This window comes from Thermobia domestica, chromosome 15, assembly GCF_964235325.1.
Source record: "Thermobia domestica chromosome 15, izTheDome1.hap1.1, whole genome shotgun sequence".
Lineage (NCBI taxonomy): Eukaryota > Metazoa > Arthropoda > Insecta > Zygentoma > Lepismatidae > Thermobia > Thermobia domestica.
In genome coordinates this window covers 69,963,343-69,987,766 of record NC_137468.1, presented here as the reverse complement: position 1 = coordinate 69,987,766, position 24,424 = coordinate 69,963,343, and the positions used below count along the sequence as shown (strand labels likewise).

General features: G+C 35.6%; 1 protein-coding gene across 7 annotated transcripts; it reads right to left on the bottom strand.

The window, feature by feature from the left end:
- Nucleotides 1-672: 672 nt before the first annotated feature.
- Nucleotides 673-24,144, bottom strand: ORMDL (sphingolipid biosynthesis regulator orosomucoid 1-like). 7 transcript variants are annotated; one of them, XM_081739779.1, is made up of 5 exons: nucleotides 23,985-24,144; nucleotides 17,871-17,979; nucleotides 12,153-12,324; nucleotides 8,662-8,813; nucleotides 673-2,090 (listed from the first exon to the last, which is right to left on the bottom strand). In XM_081739779.1, exons 3-5 carry the CDS (start codon nucleotides 12,321-12,323, stop codon nucleotides 1,955-1,957), a joined length of 459 nt encoding a protein of 152 aa, XP_081595905.1. In that variant the 5' UTR covers nucleotide 12,324; nucleotides 17,871-17,979; nucleotides 23,985-24,144; the 3' UTR covers nucleotides 673-1,954. The 7 variants fall into 7 exon arrangements, with proteins under 7 accessions (XP_081595905.1, XP_081595910.1, XP_081595909.1 ...); XM_081739784.1 differs by having other exon boundaries at nucleotides 23,989-24,009; XM_081739783.1 differs by lacking the exon at nucleotides 23,985-24,144 and adding an exon at nucleotides 23,736-23,965 and having other exon boundaries at nucleotides 17,871-17,983.
- Nucleotides 24,145-24,424: the final 280 nt, after the last annotated feature.

Sequence of the window (24,424 nt, the reverse complement as noted above, 5' to 3'; positions counted from 1 at the left end):
ACTAAATCATTTATGCTAGCCCTGTATTATTGTTCATTTAAAGCAAAATAAGTAGGTAAATATGTGATGACCATTTTTTCTTCGGAAACTTTCCAGATTGTTTATTTACCTGTAAGCGATTTCTTTAATGTACTTTAGAACATTAGGTTCTTCAAGCTTCACATGGCTATCAGTTTCGATTACAGCTTTCAGGCAATAATTAGAACAAAATACGAAGAAGGTAATTTCAACCTCAGCCATAAACAATTATGAGGCCTTTCTTCTATGAGTATTCGAATATGGATGCATTTAAGCTTGAAACAACATATGAACTTTGATTTAACTATATACACCGTACCATTTACTCAATTCTAAAATAATGTCAAGGTATAACGGTGAAAATCATCTTGGGTACAATCCTAATATTTATTTACGTTACTTTCATTTATATTTGAGTAACCAGCAAAGAGGTGAGACACTTGAGTTTGATCTTAGGCTGTATGCAGTCACTGTTCTAGCTTGAAAAAATATTTGTAACTTGAATTGAAATACTGAAGAAATAATAATAAAGACTCGAGTTACCAAACTGTTCAAATTCTTTTGCAGTTTATCATGAACGATGTGTTCGATGAAATATCTATATTTTGTTCATAAAAAAAAGACTGCAGTAATATACAAATATAAAAAAGTACATTCACTTAGCCAGGATCGTCTTTATATTTATATATATAATATATATACACAATTCAATTATATCAACAGTAACCGGAAGAGCCAAACCATTTACCCCATACATATAAACTGTAGACATTTAATGTCTAGATTATAGCTGCTATTATGTTAAGTTCTTTTCCTCTTCGGTTCAAGCAACAACATTTTAATTCAACAGAATACATTTCGAATTACAGTGTGTCTTAACACAAGCACGTGGTATGGTACAATACTATGATGAAAACTCAAGTTACATTTCCTCCGACATTTTTAAAGATATACATCATACCTGCACACAAAAACAAATCATGTTAAGTATACAGATAATCAAAATACCACAGACAGTAACTATAGTTATACAACGTTTATATTTCGAATAAAACCTATTTTCACAGCTGCATTCTTACACATCCATATACCAATACTATAGATCAGAAAAAAAAATCTGAATATGCGACGGATAATGTTCGACGCTGTTTATACATAAAACAGTTACAAATTACATCCGTTGTGTGAATGTTTCATTTACTATTAATACTATTACACTATTTAAACAATATTTTGCTACATACATATATAAAAAAGTACACTTCATACGAGGTTCACCGCAATACTGTCGGTTTTTAAACAAAATACTATTAGTAAGTTCAACATAATTTTCTTCATTGATTTACTTTGTTGTTTTTCTTTAAAAAAAAAAGAAACAAACTTCGAATAAAACTAACCATTTCTTGTATCATCCAATATAACAAAATGTCACAAACAACTTATAAGTAGTCTAAACTGAATAGTTCACAACACCGCGTCATATTGCAACTTTGGTTTAATTAGTTTCTGCTGCAACTAAAAATATGTATAATTTACCGAAGTTAATCTCTCATTGCACTATCATTTGTAACATATCTTCACTATTTTCTTTTATTTTTTAAGTTCATTTTGCCGATTAAGCAGCTGTTTACCAAAAAGATATCTGATTATTTTTACTGTGTATTGGAAATTTCGGAATGATCATTGGAAATTATAAAATGGATACTTATTATAATAAGTTATTGCAATTACTATAATAAAATACGTGAAAAAACAAACTATCTATATTTGTGCCGTTACATTCTTCATGTGAAAGGAAAAAAAAACTTTTAATCGAAAATAATAATTAAAAAATCACCCAAAATGCTCGTCCTTACATTTTCTCCTAAATTCGTAGTAGTTACATACTACATTATATAACAATGTCCTTGAAAACGTATTCACTAAGCGTCCCACATCAATATTTATTAATTCCAAATAATCGAACTTGATGAAACTGCGGGAGTTTCGGCAAAATAACCGAAACCAGAGATGCAAAATTTATAACAAAATGTGCAGTATCATATTTCGTGTAGAAACTAGTGAGAAGAAACCTAGAATAAAGATAAATTTTATTATTAGTTAATAAAGGATATTCAATAAAATTTAAAATAAACAGTAAAATCTATTAACATGACCATCTCTCTGTTAACCGTTTAATGCGCAACTTCAATTGATCAATTTTAACAACATTACGTAAACTATTACGTTATCTGCTTTGTGGCCTTAAGAAGCTCGTTATTCAAGTAACAATACGTGCTTGAATTCAAATCGTAATACAGAGGTTGTTCAGCCTACGTTTGGCCGATTTCTTTCCTTCCCCCTCCCGGGCAGAATGAACTCACCCGACCTGACTCGTGGCGTCCTGCAGTGTTTGCAGTGGATTCCTGCGAACGGAGTTGCTTTTCCGCGCGGACGACAATAACGCACAAAACAGGACCATTGTTGTGAGTATTGTGTTAAATTTGTTTCGAAGTGTGTGGGTTTCCGCTCTGTGACCAAAATGCCGCCCATTTTAGTGTTTCTGTCATTAGAAAACAGTGCAAGAAGAATGGTTGCAACATCAGTTTAAGTGGAATAAAAAATGTTAAAAAGTACAAGGGCAAGAAGTTGCCAAGGAAGCGGGAATGCACCAAGGCCACCTCCACCATGCAGAGGAAACTACGCAAAATGGCAATGCAAGAAAATCCGCCAACACAAAGGTGTATTGCTAATCGTCTTAACGTGTCTTTGGGGACTGTGAACCGGAAGTTACACCATCAACTCAAGCTGGAAAAAGTCATGAAAGCTCGCGGCCATCTTCTCACGGATGCTCACCAAAAGGAACGAAAGTGTAATGCCCGGAAGCTGTACGAACGGCATCTGACAAAACAGGCAAAATAAAGGTGGACGTACGTCGTAACGCTCGATGAAGCATGGATTTACCTTTACGACTGCGGCAAACCGAGAGCCATCATGTACCGAGAGAAAGGCGCCAAGAACTTCAGAAGGTGGGTCCGTGTCTGTAAAGAATCCTTCCCAAAAGGGTTCATGGTCGTTACTGGCTACTGTTACTGAGGTAAACTGAAGATTCATAGGGTGGCGAAGAACTGCAAAATAAATTCGCAGTATTATCAGGAGCAGATCATGCGGCCGATCTACGAGCATGAGATTCCAACAATGTACGGAAATGACGCCAATCTGGTGCGCATTCACATGGACAAGGCCTCATCACATACCTCACAATCGTCCCTCGCATTCTACAGGGAGATTGAGGAGGCTAGTGGTATACAGGTGATATCTTTCAGTGAGGTTAAATCTCCAGATGCAAGTCCTATGGACTATTGTGGATTTGGATTGCTGAAGCGGGCTTTGGAAAAACGGCGTGTGACAAGGACTTTGGAAAGCTGTGCAAACGGAATGGGACAAGATTCCCCTCCCAGTTCTTCCAAGAAGCCTATTTCAGTGGAAATTACGCTGTCGGGCTATTGTTAGGAACCAAGGGAAACACATCGAGCACTTACGGACCTGGCGCCATGGATTCTTCTGAATTTTTAGGTAAGTCGAAATTGGCCAAATGTAGACTGAACAACGTCTGTATGTCGAAATGAAGATATAGTAATTCTTGTATCTGCAATTTCTGAGAAGACAAAGTGGGTCTCCATATTGTCTTGAAACTTTGGCCACATTAAGGGGCCCATCACGGCGAAATTAAAATATCGCTAATTTTACAGTGATTATGTGATATCTTCAAATAAATAAAATATAATCGAAAAGTGGAATAATAGCTCCCTAGACAATATTATTTTACATGAGATACCGTTATCATGACTCACTTATCTGCTTTTGATTTCCAGCCATTTAGAAAATCGGCATTTATTTTCGCGTTTCTAAATGGCTGCAAACGGAAAGCTACTAGGTGACTCGTGATAACGATACCTTATGCAAAATAATATTGTCTAGAGTGATCTTGTCCCACATTTTGACTATATTTTATCTATTTGAAGATATCACATAATTACTGTAAAATTAGCAGTATTTTAATTTCGCAGTGATAAGATCTCTTAAGGATGCTGTTACATAAATTATTTTTTACGTTTTCTGGAATGGCATAATGATAATTAATGTTGCTAGCTCGCTATCCACTTGTTACTCATCTATAAATTGTTTGATGTATACGCATCCATCCTGAGCTGAATCGCACACAATCTGAAGTGATGCACCAATACTGTAATTGATACTACTTGTCCTTTCGGACAGCTCGCTGCGCGCACGTGGTGCTCAATGCTGTGTTGCCAGCTTTAGCGTCGGGTATTGAAATACGAAATTGTTCATTGCAAGTAAATCTCAAGTTTTATAAAATTAAATGACACAAAAGAGAACTAAAAAGAATGCTTTCAATAACCAGCAGGTCCACTACTCAAGTAGACATTCGACTAAAACAATGTGCATTTGTTTCTATTCAAATTGGCAACGTGTGGAAAGGGTGAAGTGTTTATCACCGCAGAGCGAGAGAAATGAGGCACTATAATTGGCTAAATGTTCTGTTGGCATAGAAACAGTTCTTCTTGCCTGATTGTTACGATCACGTGCAAGAAGGAATAAAAAGATGAAAGAAACTGTCAGAAAGGACAAGCTGTGTCAAAATGAAGTGTAATTGGCAACATACGATTGCAAAAATTAACCTATTAGAAATATTACGCAAAATTTGCAAGAAAACGGTTACATAAGAGAGCACTAAAAACAACTTTATTCCTACGCCGTTATGTTGAATTCAACTCAATTATGTTCGCCTCATAAACTGAATATTCGTCCGTTAAGTGATTAATTATATTTTCTTTATTTGAAAACTGCCTTCCGAAAGTGATCTTAGAACTGTAATTTACGCTGTAAGTGCGATGCTTTTCACGTCTATTGTTGGCAAGTATATAAAGAGATCGACATCTCTACAATTTCAAAGATACTATGTCATCAAAAAGCAATTCAGACACTAGTTGTACGGATTTATTAAACCATGGATGCCGGTTATTTGTAAAGTGTAAGTTTTACATTCCTTCTCTTGAGCTAACTGGAATAAGTTGAGCAACACCGGCTGTCAACAGTCATGGCACCGCCAATGATCTAACATCCGTCACAGTGTTAAACTATTTGAAGAAAGCTGGCTAAAAATGCCTCTTGCCCCATTGGTTGTATGCAACCCACCTTAATTTGTAGAATTTGTTTGCAACATATTTTAGAGTAAGTTTTTTTTTTTCCATCAGGCGTTACAGAAATTATCTGATTTTCTTTTAATTAATTAATTAATTAAATTTGTCAAATATTTTATACATACGATCCTTACTTGCAAATATCTTATTCGATTAGTGAAAATCGAATCGAAATATGACCAACGGTTCTCGATTTAATCACAAACATATCTACAAACTTGCATACATACAGGTCAAACTATGTACTTTTTTTTTTTTAATCGGTTAAAAACTGAACTACAAAGCACTAATCAACGATCATAAAGTGGCAGACATGTTTAGGCTTACAAATTATTTGTTCTTATCTTCAGAAGTGAAGTTTCTTATTTTTCTCCGCACACAAGGAAGAAAAAATACAGAGGTTGATTCATTTATATTGAGCCAAATTTGAATGTATAACTTACTCAGGAAATGCCGTGTTTCCATCACTGTTTGTGTTCGATCTGCAGGTATTGCCCAGCATCTGAGTTTCCATTGCAGGAGACTGTGTTGCAGCTGGATCATAGGTATTGCATACCATTGCTCTTCACAAGTTGGAGACGGTACGGACTCAACGATGAAACAGGCATCGCTTGAAGAGTCCGAAAGTACAATAGTTCATTGGGCTCGCATAGACTTGATAGGGATATCAAAGAAGACAACTGCCGCAATTCCAGTTTCCTGTTCCACACGGCGATAGTATTCGACCGATGTTTTCGCCATGTGACTGAATACCTTGTCTTGGTGCAATTCAACCTGGTTCACGTCGTTGTTCGCACAATGATTTCATGTTGGTACATTTCAGTCAGGACATAAATCTGGTAGTACGCAGCATTGATTTTAGCGTTTTGCTTCATCTTTCGGAGATGCATCTTGCCCCTATATGAGAAACTTGCCACAATCATAACAAACTTCCACCGATCATCCGTGAGATACAGCCTCCAGCAGATCTTTTTCTCTTCAGCCACATGACACGGTTTTAGGGCGTGCACACTGCTCTTGTGAATACCCGTGAGACGTAAATCCCTGTGAATGATGCGGTTGATTTATCGCCTGTGATGTGCTTCGCACGCTATGTGGGAAGATTTTCGGAGGTTGCCATATGTCGAACCACACGCAATAGCGGCGGGGTGTTCTTCACGGCAGGCCAGTTTCTAGCTGTTCGCATCGGTGTGGTGGGTCCAGGACTCTGTGGCGCACATAATACGGTTCACGATGGCACGACCTACATGAAACTTACGCACCTGACACATTTCTCGATGTGCGACGCCGTCAACTTATCGTCGGAAACGGTCAATGAATTCCTCCCAGAATCTGCTCAGTTTCGGCAGCATCAAGGTACGCTCGACCACATTGCTCTACTACATGACTACCGAGATACTGTCACTTGCTTCAGAGATGGGTTACGAATGCGCGATTCAGTTACACTATGACTTCGGCTAAATATAAATGAGTAAACATCTGTAAAATACCAGTTCGGTAAAATTCCAAAGAAAAATCCTGCGTAACAATTTTTATCTGAGACCTGAAAACTACATATCGCAGACGATTTAAACTTGCCAACGTACACATAGATAATAATCGTTTTTGATATTTAATACATATGTTGATTAGGTTTATTACAGTACGAAAACAGACTTTTAAAATACCAATTCTACGCCACATACGAAGGAAAGCAGCAATAAGCTATAAACTGACGATTGCCTAGATAACCGCTTATAATCAGATATATTAATTTATTTATTTTTCATTCATTGTGCCCTTAACGAGAAGAGAGGAATAAACAGTCACGAGGTTACACAACGCGGAACTTCACAATAGCTACAGATCGAATATCGCACAGGTCCTGCAATGAAACAGCTAAAGTGTGAAGGACACGTCGCGAGCATGATGAATACAAGCTCAAGTTGCACATAATTGTAGTCGGGAAGCCTGGATGATACAGTCCTTTGGGTAAATATTTATATTAGTCTCCACATTCAGTTCCCTTTTTTCAAGTACTACATTGTTGGGACTTTGGAAAATTTAAACTTTGAAACTGTCACATGGGCAAATGTATGCATTGTCCACATAATTACATTGTCTACGTGTTGTTTACACGTAAACCTCGAAAATGGATTTTTTCGTGTAGATGTACATCAATGCCTCACAAACATGAGTACTTTACTGTTAGTTTAATGCCTCACAATAATGCTCCAAGGCTAAGTGAGACAGCAATGATGGTAATGATCGAATAAATAAAGTAGGATGAAACGGGAGGATCTGAGAAAACCCATTTACACGTTGTTGTTAATCACAAAGCCCATTTGGTAAGAGCTAGTATCAAACTTGGGACCCCACGCACCATATGTGAGCGATCTTCCACAGCCACCGCAGTCCCTATATAGTATTTTGTATATACTAAAACATTACATAGGAACCTTGTTCAATTAGTCGTCAATCCAGGTAGTTTGAAAAACAAAAATAAGTACGAGGTGCACACGAAAAATACATGCCGTTTTTTCATAATTCCCAGTTTTCAACACGATTCTCGTCCACTACAATCTTTGTAGCTCACTATTAAAAGCATCTGAGAAGTCTTTTTGTGGAGTATGTTTTAGATCTGGAAAATGTTACTTCCAAGAGTACTCCTGAACAGTAAATTTCTCCCTTACCACGAATCTTTCAGTTTTCAACACATACAGAGGTTAATGGGGAGTAGAATGAAAGAGACCATTTCGATGTTGTTCTCCCGTAAAAAGCCTTCTTAGCCGGGAGGCCTTCTCTTCACCAAGCTGTCGAGGGACCTAGTATGCCCTGACCAAGTTATTTGTCAAAATTCTTTCCACGATCCAATGAGGTTATCTTGCAAGGTTACAGATATCCTCAATGGTTAGCCTTGAATATTCCATGGCCAGGACACAGGACAGGAGTAATCTTATTTGGGGTGGTTGGACTAAATCGAGCTTTCAGACCTTCGCTGATTTTCAGTTTATTCCATCCCCTCTTAAAATCCCCCCTCTCACTTTCGCACAATACACTTAACAAGATATGTGGTCCCACAAACATCCTTCTATGGCGATGAATATCGATACTTTTTTCGCAACATGTAGAAAAGACTTTTTGTTAAGCACCTCTAATCTGTTATTTCAGATCACTATCAAAAATGGCTTTCTTCTTTCAAAGATAAATATATTAAAAACAAACAACATTGATGCCTGAAATCTTGCACAGTTAAGCTTTAAAGTATACAGTTAATTCAGATGTAATTATGTTAATGCATCCTTATTAGTTTTTAAATTATGGCAAGATGCCACGTAGTTTTGGTGTGGCCCTCGTAGATTAGCAACAGATGAATACTCTTATTTTCAACCTCTATTGATACCAAATAAACAATTTAAAATTTATAATTTAACCATTCAACTTGTCAACAATTACTTACAATACGACAGGCACAACTGTAAGAAATTTTCGTGTAGTTGTGAATTGCTGCCCATAATCTATTTGCTCCCAGTGTGTTAATACACGGCATTTTCCTTGATCCTGAGGAATCCACGGAGCTCCTTTCAGTACATGCAGAAAAACAAAGTGGCACTGTAAATAATAAAAGTACATTAATAAACCCTCCAGACTCTTTATGTTGCTTATTCTAATTTACACTTCTTGAAATATAATACAATAATGCATTATTAAACAATTATAATGCCTCACACAACTTTAATATTTGAAGTAATATACTGTCTGCAAAGAATATAATCGTTGAACTTTTATCTTCAAACGTTATAATAAAAAAAAAAAAATTAAAACACATCTATTATATCTTTTTATAACTATTGAGATTTCCTTCAATAAGTTTATACATTTTGTGAAAAGCGGAATATTTTTCCTCGCTTTTCTTTAAGTATAATATACACATATTTTTAAATCATAAGATTCCTTTAACACTTTTATTAAGATTGTATTTATTTATTTTCTTTGAAAAAGTTAGTGGCCGCAAATATTTCTTAATATATAGAATAGGAACTTCATTCTGGAAATAAATTCGTTAATAGTATAATTAACCTGAAGCAGTTGGACACCAAGTGTAAGCAAACGCAATGCGAAGTATGAGTATAAAAAATATTGCGGAAAATAGATAAAATTATGTTAATAGTAGTATCAGTTCTACATAAGAAGAGACTTCAGGCTCCGCGCCCAAATCATTTATTTATATAAAAGTACACAGGCATATACCCATAGCATACCTTCTTGACCCACATAATTAAAGGTAACATGAACCTTGTAAGGAGGAAAAACTAAAACATGGAAAGACAGAGAAATAAGAAAAGCAAAAAATACAATCCAGCCATGAGAATAATAATATACACATATATCAGTATGTTAACAAATAATGATACATCATACATGGTCATTATTCAGTATTTCATACAGAAGTTTAACAATGTAAGGACTGAATGGTAACTTTTGAAAATTCTTTAAACAAATTTTATTTCACTTAAACATAATTTGAATGTCGCTTTTTTTTTATTTTTTATTTTTTAAATCCCAATTAATGATTAATTTTTGCCATGTTCTATCTTGTTAACATTATATCAAGCTTATATGAATGAGATGTCCGCTCTGACATCTGGGATATCTGGTGGGGAAGTCATCTCAACAACACAACATAGGGATGGATTAAAGTCACGCGTCTAATATTACAAACTCTGTACACGTCCAGCAGACTGGGGTACACAGACAGGAGGCAGTGCATTATTGAACAGGATGGTATGAAAATGTACCATGAACACAATTGCTTTTTAATAATAATAATAATAATAATAATAATAATAATAATAATAATAATAATAATAATAATTTAGACTAGAATATTAACAGTGCAGTTCGGCCAGGAACGGCGAATGAACGCACTATTCACCGTTAGTTTGTCGAATTCGTTCTGGGTGACAAAGTAATTCCATAATAAATCCTGTGGGCAATATTAGCTCCCTTACAAGCGGGAGACGTCCATTTATTTCTAATAAGGAGTTTATGTATATATACAAGGAAGGTTCAATAATTAGTCCCCGGCATATTTAAAATACTTGAGCTGGGATGGCTGATGGGGGCTGGGATGGCTGATGGGGGATATTGTAGCCTAATGTCTTAGATGCCTATATGCTGAATTTCAGAACCATAGCTGCTATATTCTCTTTTGTCGTTTCAGGTGTGAGAGGTGGCACCTAGCTTGAAAAATGGAGAAAACCGAACGAGCTGTGATCAAGTACCTCCAGAAAAACGGGTTAAGCCCAAAGGAGATTCATGGGGACATGAGCAGTGTGTTGGGTGATAGGGCTCCTTCCTACCAGGCGGTAAAGAACTGGTGCCGAGACTGCCATTGCGGCAGGGAAAGCTGTCAACAGGCCCCTGGTGCTGGTCCTCTAACAACAGCATGCACCCCAGAAAACATTGATACTGTGCATGATACGATTATAGCAAACAGACGAATCACGGTGCAACAGTTAGCAGACATCATGCACATCTCTGTAGGTTTAATGGGAACCATTGTGCATGAACACTTGGGATTCAGAAAGGTGTCAGCGCGATGGGTACCCAAAATGTTATCTCGTGAAAATCAGAAAGACAGAGTTCGATGTTCAAGAGCTGGTTTGGAGGTAATGGGGGCTGGCCTGAAATAGTTCTGTGATAGATTTGTGACAGTGGATGAGATGTGGCTCCACCACTATGATCCCGAGCCCAAACAACACAGCATGGAGTGGTGGCACAGCAGTTCGCCTCCCCCACTCAAGTTCAATGTGCAAGCATCAGCAGGCAAGGTTATGGCCACAATTTTTTAGGATGCGAAGGGTGTACTCCTTATTGGACACACTATCACGGGGGCCTATTATGCAGCCCTAATCCCTAAGTTACGCGAAGCAATCAGGGAAAAACGGCGCGGGATGTTGCTGTTCCACCAAGATAATGCTCCGGTCCACAAAAGCCATCTTATTGGTGCCACAATCCATGCTGCTGGTTTTGATATGTTGGAACATCCTTCCTACTCACCTGACTTCGTCCCTAGTCACTTTCATTGTTCCCAAAGTTGAAGGAGCACCTCAAGGGAAAGAAGTTTCACTCAAATGCAGCTGTTATTGAAGCTGTGGAGGAATGGCTCACGGCTCAGCCAGAGACTTTCTTTGAAGCTGGCACAGTGGCTTTACAGCATAGGTGGAAGAAGTGCATTACTATGAAGGGAGACTTTTTGGAAAAATAATACTCCTTACAGGTCAGGGACAATAATTATTGAACAACCCTTGTATATATAAAGTTTCATCTTCCTCACATGAGAAGCTCGTGAGATACTCTCTTTTTGGCATACCATTTCAACTTACGATACGCATTTTACTGAAAGTACGATGAAAACCCAGCTCGACCCAAGTGCTATGTTCGAAAATTCGTTTCAAACGGTTCAGCCGTTTTCCCGTCATGGTGAAACATACAAGGTCGATTTGAATGAGAAGAAATATAGAAATTGCCCTCTTTTCTCCCCCTTAGATTTTTTTTTTTAAAATGCTGGTCGATATGACTAATTACTTTCTATTGAAACTTTTATATGTCGGCTTTCATCTTTCTATAATAACTCGAAGGATTTGTGGAGTACTCTATTTCTGTCATAAATTTTGAACCCACATCTTTTCCCTATAGGATATCCGTTTTAATCGAAGAGATATAATAAAATCCAGTTCAAAATAGATACCAAATTAATTTCAAATGACTCAGCTGTTTTCCCATGATGCGATCGTAAACAAGATCACTTTCATTTTTATTTATATAGATTTAGATCTGCATGTATTGACAAGTAATACATACAAAATACGTAGGTGCAGCAAGTATAACAGGAACTTAGTTACAGAAGCCATTTTCTTAATCTTTCCGTCATTTCATTGAACTTACCAAATTGTGAATAAGATTTGTCAATGTCCAAGCAAGAGGTACACTAAGAAGAGGCACACTGAGTAAGATCAGATGTAACAGCAAAAGTCCGACAGCATAGCTCACCCACAGCCCTTTACTTTGTAACCACGTAGTGTTAGGGTTGGACTCACCATGGCCTCCCACCAACATTCTGAAATGGAAAGCAATCTTCATTTATACCGCAAATTAAATTACAAATCTAAACAAAAGTTAATTTTGGAGCTTATTTCGCATTCGTCACAATTATTCAAGATGTCCCTCCCTGTAATTAAAGTTAAATCAAAAGCAAGTGACTGTGCAGTAGTATAATGCGAAAGTTGATCACACACTTGCAGAGAACACAGGTTTGGATTTCTAGAAAACAGAAGTTTGGTAAAGGAAAATAATAATAATAATAATAAAAAAAAAGGTGAATTGACACGTACATCAAGAACATATAACAACGCAAAACTATAAAACTGAGTAGCAAAATGGTTAACGCATCGATACGGTAAGCCCGCAACTTGGGTTCGATTCTCAATCCAGTCGCTCATTTTTCACTTCTATACTCGCTAACGAATAAATAGAGTCGTCTAAAACAAGTAGAACGCGTCACTCCACGGATAATACTTGAGCTCAGTAAATCTTACGTTTGGAAGCTTTTGAGTTGACTAAGAAAGAGATGATACTTCCCTTAAGGCAATATACTCACATACGCGAAAATTTCAAATCAGTGATTATTAAAACAAATAAATGAAAGCATTTTCAAGCTTAACAAGATGGTAAATACTTTTACAGATCTGCAATGTGAGAAATAACAATATGTAAATTTGTAGAACATCCCTTACCGAAAAGGAGGAAGGCTTTTTCCCTGAATGTATCAAAAGATATTATGCACAATTCTGGATTGCGGGAACAAAAGTTGGTTAACTGATTAAGAGTTTAGCGTCCCTTTCAGACCGAAGCTATGTGAGACGTGTACCTACAGTTTAACGTGAGATTTAAACCTCATGAGAATGTAAATCATATAGGAAGAAGAAATTGAAAGAACAATGACAGGGTGTCTATTGGTCACGAATGTCACAAAGAAGTCACGAAATTTAGCTTTTGGGTCATTTTTTTTTTTTCACTGTACAAATGTAAGTACAGATTGAAACATTTTTTCTATAAAACGTCAAAGTTCAATACCAAAAATATCTATCGTCGGCTTTAGACGCTACCAAATCGCAAGCAAAGTACGTTTCTATCGCATGGATGAAAATTCGGCCTAATTCGCATTGAAAATATTAGGACATTTTATGATTTGGTAAAGAAAAGGTAACGAAAAAGTCACGAAATTTCATTTTGGAATTTTAGTGGACACCCTGAATGAGGTGCATGTTTTAATATAATAATATTTGCACTCTACGTGACGTAAGCAGCGGATTTTTGCATTGTTTGATGCTTCTGCCTCAACAGCTAAGAAATATTGTAAAGTTTTTCGTATATACTATATTGAAGACTAGTTGTACACCACGGAATTACATAAAAAAATTTGGTCCTTCTGCATTAAAGGAAGTTTTTGGTCGTCCCATTGTTGGATAGCAGTAAGCATCTGAAATATTGGTCAACTGTCTTACATTTGGGTAATTTGGCGCACTTAAAACAGATCAGTATTTTATGTTAAAGAAGTGTTCTTTGCCACCGTATTTAATCACAAATAAGGTCAGTTTATTTTCATTAAATGTTCTGTTTCACGAACAATTGCGCTTAGTCTCGAGTCTTATTGGAACCTCTAAAATTACTCAGTTATTGAATATGATATACAAAGGGTTAAAAAAAAAAAAGCACGATTGGATTCACCAAATATAATACAGTTGTTGAATAATTTTAAACTTGTACAGTGTGTTCGGAAATACCGATAACATAAAAACCTTTGTGAAATGAATCCTCGCACGAATATTATATATATATATATATATATATATATATATATATAGACTAACATGAATACACAAATTACTTGAACTTAAATTCCATTAATGTGCCATTGGAGGTGGAACAGGGGCAGTGACATGATTAGCCTGGAAGCACATATGAAAATTACTGAGGTCTTCTAGAAAGAAGCTATAGATCAGGAATTGATATCTGGCACACATCCGCTGATACATTAACAGAACCTGGGCTTATAATATATCCTTACAATTATCATCCAACATATCGTTCTCGAGTTATGATCGGGATCGCGGTAGTTGAGTAGTAGAGCGTTCACCCCTGATTCGATCCCAGCTCGCGCCAAGTGGGGTTTGTGGTGAACAATCACTGTGTGTGTTTTTTCATGGGATTATCCTGTTTCCTCCCATCTTCATTCCACGGTTTCATTCATTCCTCTCTTTAGCCTATACGAAATAATCGTGAGACGTAAAACTGAAAGATTTCATTTTCATTTCTCGTTCTGACCAATTTTCGGTGGGCTGTAACTCCGAAATACTTTTGTGCTCCTACCTTAGTCTATAAATTGCTTCCTGTTTTCGAGTGAGGAATCGTTTCACGAAGTTTGTCGTTTCCGAACATCTGTATATATATTTTTCTTACCGGGCATCACTGATGATGCTCGATAGAGAAAATATCTAATTGTTGCGCAGTTTCAAATACACTACAGTCAACTGCATTCAAATAGAAATAGTTACTAGTAGTAGGTAATGTCCATATTGTATCACAGTAAACATACTTATAAATACATACTCCTAGTAAGAAACTTATATGTTAAATATATTCTATATTTCTTGTATGCACTTATATGTTAATGTATAAAAAAGAGTTATATTTATGTTACTTAATTCTATTCTATACTTCAGTATCAAATTCCGCTGGTATCATTATCAAGACGTAAATTCCGGGCTGCTATAGTGACAACATACTTCTATCCCAGAGTTACGTTACAATCCTGGGTTTGCGCTTTCTATAAATAAACTAACAAATTATTTATCCTGTATTATACTATATCGGTACAATTTAGCAAATACTAATGAAAAAATAATAATTGTAGAATTAATTAGAAACACCACTATTTCCAATCTTCAACGGCGTAATCCATACTGTTACTACAGTCTCGTGAGTTCCTATGTCTTCCTAGTGTCTTTTCTTAATGTGTGGAAATCCTCTAAAATTTGTAAATTCCTGAAAGGAATTCGTTTATCGATGTAGTGACTTCAATATTCCGTTAAGTGCTTTTCTAAATACTGTAGAATTTTAGTGCTACTCTGAAAACATTCTTTTGTGCTACTTTCTGTAACCAATACGATAATTTAGGCCATATTAAACAATCACTATGCATTAATAGGTAAGCATAACTTTTTTATTATATACATTAACCTATTAGCTGTTCCGTGAAGAAAGAACGTTTAAGTTTAGATTGAAGTAAAAATGCACTATGTGAAGATAATGTTTGAAAAACAAGAATGTGCAAAATTGATTGGCAAACGGATGAACGAAAAACGTCACACAATGTGGAACTTCATAATAGCTACATCCACAGAATGACAAATAGTTAAGTTTGAAATTGAACAAATTGGAAAAAGATTAACAAAAACCATATAAACTTGAACTTGGGAAGCAAAAAACAGCCCAAGAAGAAAAATGATGTACTATAAACATTTTACCATTCAGAAACATGGTGTATATGGTTAGTAAATGTAGAGTCAATGCGACAAAACGATCCCCAACTGACTGCCTTTGTACTTGAACATGACGTCTTTCAATGACTGCAACTCTTCTAATAAACCAAAAACGGCAAGTGTGTTGTGTTTCGGTGACGCTTTGTTAGAATCAGTTAAGACTTATTTGAAACCTGTATATACAACTGATAATTTCTACATGCATATATGTGAATGTGTGGGTATTTCAATCCCTTTGCATAGAAAAATTAGGTGCGGCTCACTAATTTATACACCAGGGATAGGGTTATCAGATCTTTCTCCTCAAGGTTTAAGACATATAAATTAAAACAGATTATCAGAAATTGGAAAGAATTCATAGATTGAGTAGTAAGATTCGCGATATTTCATACATAAGAACCCAGTTATGGTTTATAACCTACACGTTTATTTCCACACTTCAACTACTATTTATCCAATGTAAAGTGCAATGACTCGAACGCATATATCTAGTTCGATGTTAATAGGTATGGAAACACTACTGTTTCAAAATAGGAATCTGGCAGACACCATACGCTCATCATAATTCGTTGTGTACATTTATCCGTTCTAAAAAGAGAAATAATATATATATAAATCACCAAATTTCAATTTTAAGTAGTGGTTTCTCGTAACGCAGTTGCTAACGGTCTTATCTTTGATATAAGCGGTCCCAGGTTCCATTCTCGGTAGACACACTCATCAAAAAAGTGTAAAAGCCATTTTAGGCCAGCCATCTTGTGTGAGATTTTTCTAACTTTTCCTTATTCACGCCGAGCAAATGATGGGACTGTACCTAACATAATATTCTCAGCCGCTTTATTCCTTTCTTCCTATCCAATTTTCCGAGTAGTGTGATCTTCGAGGAACGTCATCCAGCATATGTGACAGGCTAACCTGGCCATAACTTAAGTGCCGAAAGCTCAGAAACCTAATTTCCAATCCTAATCGATCAAGTACTCAAGTTATATTTTTTCGCGAACGCAAGAGGAAAAATGAAAGCACGAAGAAGCAATTCAAGAAGAAATCCAGAGATTTGGGCTCAGGGTGTCTACTGAGTTTCATTTTCAAAATTCCAGTATATTCAGTATAACTATTAGCAAAACTTCTGTACCTAATACAATGATTTTTTTTTTTTTTTTTTTTTTTAAGTTCTTTAGGAATAATCACACTCTTGATGATTTCAGGTTTGTAATTGTTTTACCATCAAAAGAATATATTACTTTTAATAAATTTAGTTAACCTTGATTTTTTAACATCTTTAAGGGCCCCCTAACTTTCCTCACAGCCCTCCACTCCACCCATTGCTTTAAATGTCTAATTACAAAGTGTATACAACTCTTGTTTTGGAAAAAAATTACCATCTTAATGGATACAAAATTGTTTCTAAGACTATTAAAACAATTACAAAAAAAGTATTGTTGACAAATTACCAGTTTCATGATTTTTCCAGTATGTGGATCAAAATTCCAGTATACTTCCAGTATCAAAATTAAATTCCAGTTTAATTAAAGTATTTCCAGTATCAGTAGACACCCTGGGACTACATGAATAAGCCAACAGTGAGGATTGCGAAATATTATAGAAAAATAATAGCGTGAGACACAACACACAGTAACAACATTTGCTCTCTGATATAAATCAGTGCGTTAAAATGGCGAAAATGAAAACCACAAAGCAAGAGACTTAATTATAAACTGTAAAAAGAAAACAAAACATTGGCACTGCCATGCTGCCTAAATGCGCAGAAGAGGGGATGACTGTACAAATTCCAACACTGCTCTTTTTTCATCAGGCCTCGAGGAAGACCATTCTTGAACTGAAGGAACTTCGTTTACGATAACCTTCCATGTGTCAACATGAAATAGGCCATATCAATGTACCACGTCCTTTGACGTATCCGTGGGGATGGTTTAGCCGTAGCGACTATACTCGAACGACTTGAGAATGGAAGAAATCATTTTCAATGCAAGTTCCAGAACGCCTCACATCTGCAGTTATGATTGGATCACATATTGATATTACCTAACATAACAATTCTTACCTTGCAAATAATCTCTACACATTCTCCGCTATTTACAACAAGTTTTCTTTCCTGCCTGCTCGCGCAATTGACCAATTGTGTTCTGCTTCGTTCGCTAGCATTGATCATCCTTTCTGAAATCAAATAAACATACATAACATCATGAGAAAGTATTCTATAGAAGGTACGACTGTAGCAAATCCTCAACTATCAGTGTTGTTGACCGGCAAAGAAAGGACAGAACGAAAACTGACAATTCACAACATCGTGAAAATAGACAGACTCTTAATTGACAGGGTTTCCCTTTGCTACAAAACCTTGTGAGGAAAACCAGAGACGCCCAAGGGCTCCGAAAAGAACGTATTTCTTTCCTTTTCAAAAAAATAGATTTTTCCACAGCTTTTTTGTCTGAGCGAGTTTTGGTCTCTTTTGAATATTTCAACTTCAATGAAGAAATGCAGTGACTCGGTGGTAGAGCGTTTACCTCTAGTGCGTAGGATCCCAGCTCGCGCCAAATGGACTTTGTGGTGGACAAACACCGTGTGCCTGTTTTTTTTTTCGGGATTCCCCCACTTTCCCCATTCCATCATTTCTCATCATCACTGTCTCCTTTAGCCCATACGGCATAACCATGGGACGTGAAACACAATTTCATTTCATTTTTTCAATGAAAAAAATAACAATACGTTCCACTTTTTTCTCCTATATAATACGAAAACGCATTTAACTACTGCATCTAAAACAACAACAAAACAATTCAATAATAAAGGATAATCGATAACTCCATAGAAAAGAAAAATGGAAAATCGATGGACGCAATGGGTTTTCTAATTGGAAAGAATTGTTAGGGTAAAGCTATTTGAGTACCGAAAAAGTTAGCCTTGCATCCATTACTATTGCCTTATGAACGCGAACACCCCAGCGTAAACTAGAAGGAATTAATTAGATACTATTGTTGTTTTGGTCCTGTAATAAAAGAATAAACCTCGAGTATCAATAATAATAATAATAATAATAATAATAATAATAATAATAATAATAATAATAATAATAATAATAATAATAAAAAAAAATAAAAATTGATTTAACACTTGAAAATCTGAGTTGTGTCCATTCACTTTTAAGGAGCTATGTTATCTTTGTAGACAGATTTGTCAACTGAATGGAAATAGTTTGGAGTTCAATATTTTATTACAGGACCAAAAACAACATCTAATTTACTCCTTCTAATTACTTAACGAGAGTATGGAACACACTGGAGTAATAACAATATACTGACTTACCAGTAATCTTCCTTCGATACGTTATCTTTTAGCCTCTAGTTCAATAGAGGATAGAATTTAAGAACGCGGTAAAAAATAAAACTAAAAATTTTAAAAAATCATAAATTATGGTTTGCGTTAGTTATGGAATTTACAAGTGTTTAAACCGACAACTCTAAACTTTAAGAAATTTGAAGTGCTCATCGCCTGATGGAAATAATGAAGATTGGTTCAAGAAGATCGCATTGAGTGACTCCTGAAAAACATAAAAATATGAATTTATTCAAATATTAAAAGATTAAGAGCTCTTAACTGGTAAGATTTTTTTTTTTTTTTTTTTTTTTTTTTTTTTTTTTAATCGTGAATATCTCTTAAGGACGAATAATAACGTAAAAATAAATTTACTACGTACCACTGTTAGTTGTACCGACTATGTGAAGATCTGCATACAGAAAAACCGTGAGGAAGACTCTTGACTGATAGTTCAATTGAAATATAGGATTTAAAAAAATGTACTTTAACGGAAGGAGAAACCAACCAGATTCTTAACATCAGCTTCTCATCTTTTGTGTATCATTATATATTATATATGTGTATCATTATATATATATATAATTAGTTTAAAAAGAATTCCCTAGTTTTAATGTTTCCTAGAATCTGTACAAAGTGACATACACTATTCTAGTTTGTGGTGTTTGATTCATCGACTCTCCAAGTTTGGCTCTCCTGCAGTTGGCAGGTCTGCTTGACCTTGAGACGGCACTAGTGCTGTTTTTTTCCTCTCTGTTTCTTCAGTTCAGTCCAGATAGGCGTGTAGTGGAAAGAAACTCAGCAACAATGTGTACTCCGCAACAGAAAGTACAGTGTGTTATTTGGCTTGTGAAAACTGAGTCAGTTATAACAGTGCAATGTGATTTTAGACGTCAGTATGGTGATGAACCATCTACAGCAAAAACTATCTGTCATTGGCTAAAGTCTTTCAAGGAAACTGGTAGTGTTTTAAAAGCAAAATATCAGGTAGACCGAGAACTTCTTAAGATGTTGTTGAACAGATTCGTGTTTCTTGTGTTCGGAGCCCGAAGAAGTCATTGGCCAGACGTAGTATACAATTAGGAGTGCCTAAAGGTACTGTGTATGATGTGCGTAAAAGACTTAAGTTGCGCGCCTACAAATTGCAACCGTTGGTGAATATGTGGCGAGAAGTGGAATATCGTCTCGACGTGTGCAGGGCCACAAATGGATCCCACGTTGAAGTCTACCAACATTAAACAAAGCTTGAAGAAATTCTCTTTCATGATATGTACTCATTGATGTAAGTTTTCATTCATTTCCCAATTGAATTTATACTTAAAACTAGGGAGTATTTTTCAAACACGCTGTATATATTGACGAAACATTACAGGTGAATCAGTATCTAATAGTTCCTTCTAGTTTATGGTAGAAGTGTTTGCGTTCATGGCCCAAACGCAAGCCAAATAGAAGATTATAGTTTGAACAATAACACAATACCAACGGTACAAGATGTGCTCTTTACTATGTTTAAATATGCATCCTACACCATCTACCAGTGATTAGTCTATTAGAGTAATGTTCTACAACAAAAATACAATGTTTTGTGAAAATATAATCCTGATAGCAAGAACTGTTGAGGAAATATAGTACTTCGACATAATGGAATAAATTATCACTTAGAATTTCACTTGTTTTTGGAGCTAACGACACTCTTCATGTAGGAGATTATATGGAGTAGTGTATCCATCCATATACACAGCATTTATTGAGGGTGTTAAAATTCAAGCAGGAGGAAGCTATACCTACGTTTCCTATTTCAAATATACTGACACGATATATAAAAAAAGAAAGTAAGAACATAAATTCTGTAAATAATGAGCTTTTACTGTCGTTAAACTAACTTCATATCAAAATGGCCGTTTATAGATTTAAATGTGTAAACAAAAGCTATATTAAGTTCTCATAGAGTATCTGAAGCTCACAATAATTTATTTCCCGAACGAAGAACGAGATGTAAGCGAAATTCTCTACCAAAACAAATATGGATATGAATATGCTTCTTGGTTTATGATACTTTTTTGTTTGCCAGTTTGAATTAGGCAACCCGTGCAACACAAATGAGAAGATGTAATAACTTTCAGAAAATCGATATGGTAGTTACAGGCAATCAACATGACCCTTGTGATATGTTGGGTTGCAAAATTTACACTTGTTGGCTACTCATGAAATGTCAGTTCGAAAACATTTTAAGCTAGGAACGTAGGATTCATAAGCAGTAAACGTTGTGAGGGCACTTATATAACTGTACAATCTGCTACAGAAAAGCAAACGTAATACTTGAATAAATAAAAATAAAATTTAAAAAAAAAATGAAGCCAAAAGATTTTTTTTTTTTTTTTTTTTTTTTTTTTTACAAAAGTACTTTTTATGAGAAAAAATTCTATCCCTATGAATAAGGAGAAATTTATGCCCACATATAATCTCTCTAATGAATGAAAAATGTAAAAACAAGAAATCTCCGCAATTTCCTGTTTTTAATAATCGTATTTATTCACGGGAACGTCAAAAAATTCATACGGAAATCCAGAATAGTCTAAGCGTTTAACAATATCTTGAAAATATACATTGGGATTCTGTCTTTGCAGCCGATACTGAATAATCTATTCTTCCCATACGTTTCTCAACTTGGTGTTTCTGTATATATATGCTCTCTCTATCGTAATATGCTCGCTGTTGCTATCTTTAGTTGAGTGATTCTTCCTCTCCTAAATCTATTTTAACTTGAGAGAGTATTTTGATCTTTCTACTCAGTTGTACGAAAGATATCTTAACAGTTAGCCATAGTCTATTTAAAATTAGAATAAAAATAGTTCTCGGTAAGTCTTTACTTTGGCAACTTCATTCATTTTTCCGATTCTTCGATTCAGTGATTCGATCTTTCGGTTCCGTTTTTGAGAACTTATCTGTTAGCCCATATTATATATATATATATATATATATATATATATATATATATATATATATATATATATATATATATATATATATATATGTTAGTAACTAGGTTGGTCCCTTTCTGTACCAAAGTTTAAATATTATTCACATATTATTGCCGAGTGAGGGTTAGCGAGAGAGGCGGGTTAGAGCCCCGCAGGACACACAGTTTCCTATCTTCGTTACGAATCGGTTCATTGAACAATTCATTCAATGAAATGGCCAAAGTAAAGACTTGCCTAATCTTCAAACAAAAACTACGCACCTACTATTATACTGTTTTACCTTTTCAGGACAAACGGCTCAAGGGCTGAGTCAGTAGTTTAAACCTCCGCAGCTCGGCCCAATAGAAATATAAGTTAGTGTCTATCTCTTCAGGAAGGATGAAACTTTCCAACGGTGTACATATTCACACCGGAAGTCCCACAGCGGAAGGGTAGGGGGAAAAGTTGAATGTTTTTAGTTACCTTCCCCTCATCATTTTGAGGGAGAAACTCTTCCCCCAAAGGAGCTACAAGCATAAAAAGTAATATCAATAAAGATAAATGAACATACTAACTACTGATACCCTAATGCAACGCCATTGGGCTTGCGAAGGCTGAATGGGAGTGGTACAGGATTTACTCTTTCTATCGGTGTATATCTTTTATAATAGAAAAAACATATTACTTGAAAATTGTGGGACGCCTGCACACTATTTGCCGTACGACGAAAAAAAAAAAATAATAATGTTACATGTACACTTGACACTCGGAACAATAATATATACAAGAAATGAAAGGAGAAGATACAATAGCAAGGGAGAAAAAATCGGAACATCGTACCTAAGAGAATCATCCTACATATATACACATTGTCGTCTACCCTCACGTTGGCAGCCCTGGCGATGCTTCTAATTGTCACAGAAACATAAACCATACCTCGTTGAAAAGCTTATGGGACAGAGATTCCAATAAAGCAACTTTTATCCTCCCATGTTCAACCCGTAAAAGTAGTAGTAGTTTTAAATAAAAGTCGGGAAAGAATACACAATTTCGAAAGTTTGTGGTGCTCTGGCAACAATTTTTGACGTACGCACAGGGGGGCACAAAACCTTCCTCGTTGAAATCCCATATGCTTTCCTACTAAGTGTCGTTCCTGTGAGAATTAGAAGGGGTGCTAGGGCCGCCAAAATAAAAGTTTACGATTTTCTTGAACTCCCTATCGGTCCTGAAAAGGTTAAGTTTACGTTAAGTCTAACATCGAATTGATTAATTAATGTATTCTGCTAAAAACAAGACATGTAACAATAAATAACATCTACTAAGAATCTAAATTGGTATTTCAGTATGGCATGCTTCAGACTTAATTACAGATAAGTACACAATAAAAGTAAAACCGAAACATGGTGCAAGGATATTTTGTACTACTCAAATATTCCCCACCATGATCATGCAGCACAATGTTAATTCGGTATTACCATATAATTAACATATCTTCTTGTTAGAAATAGGACTGGCAACTGTACAGTTTTTAACCTGAAAATACTTAATTTCTATTCAAAATGAAGTACCTGTATTATTTTACCGTTATTACCGTGATTAATAATTTTCGATACTTTACATCAGATCCTTATTACCTCCATTATCAACACCGCTTCACCTCCATACAATGCTGATTACGTAATAATTTTAATTGAATACGTTGCAAATTATTCATCATTAGCAGTTTCAACACCTATTCACTTTTATGCCTATGTACACGTCCTCTTAGCAGAGCAAATATATTTCGTCATATTTTCTCAAGTATGCTCATCAGATATTTTCACAACGGGAAAAATTATCTCAATTATGTTTCAGTACAACACACACCGAAAATATGTCATTACTTGCCTCTGAAAAGTTCAACAAATACATTCACCACATTTTCCTCCTAGCTGCCATCACTCAAAAGTACGGCAATGGACAAGTCAATCCTTCCTCTTTTTCTTCTTCTATTCGTCTTCATCCTTTAACTAAACTAAAAATGCAATGGAACCTTCCCAGCTTATAGTGTAGAAGAAAACAAAATAGGATTCCTATTTTCGTTCCCGAATTCCCTTCAGCGAAATGGGAAGTACTGTCATTTCAGATTTTGCTTAGGGGGAGGGGGGAACCCTGGATGTCAGAAACCAATAGAGGTGCTATAACCTATGTGTTTTTATGCGATATCGTGTTTTCTGCACTATTCTCGTCTTTGCGGACACCCCCACAGAAAATCCCCTTTTGTGCTCCTGTTCTGACTCGGTTAGATAGCATTCTCGCTTTTAGTGGCCACGTAGATAAGTTG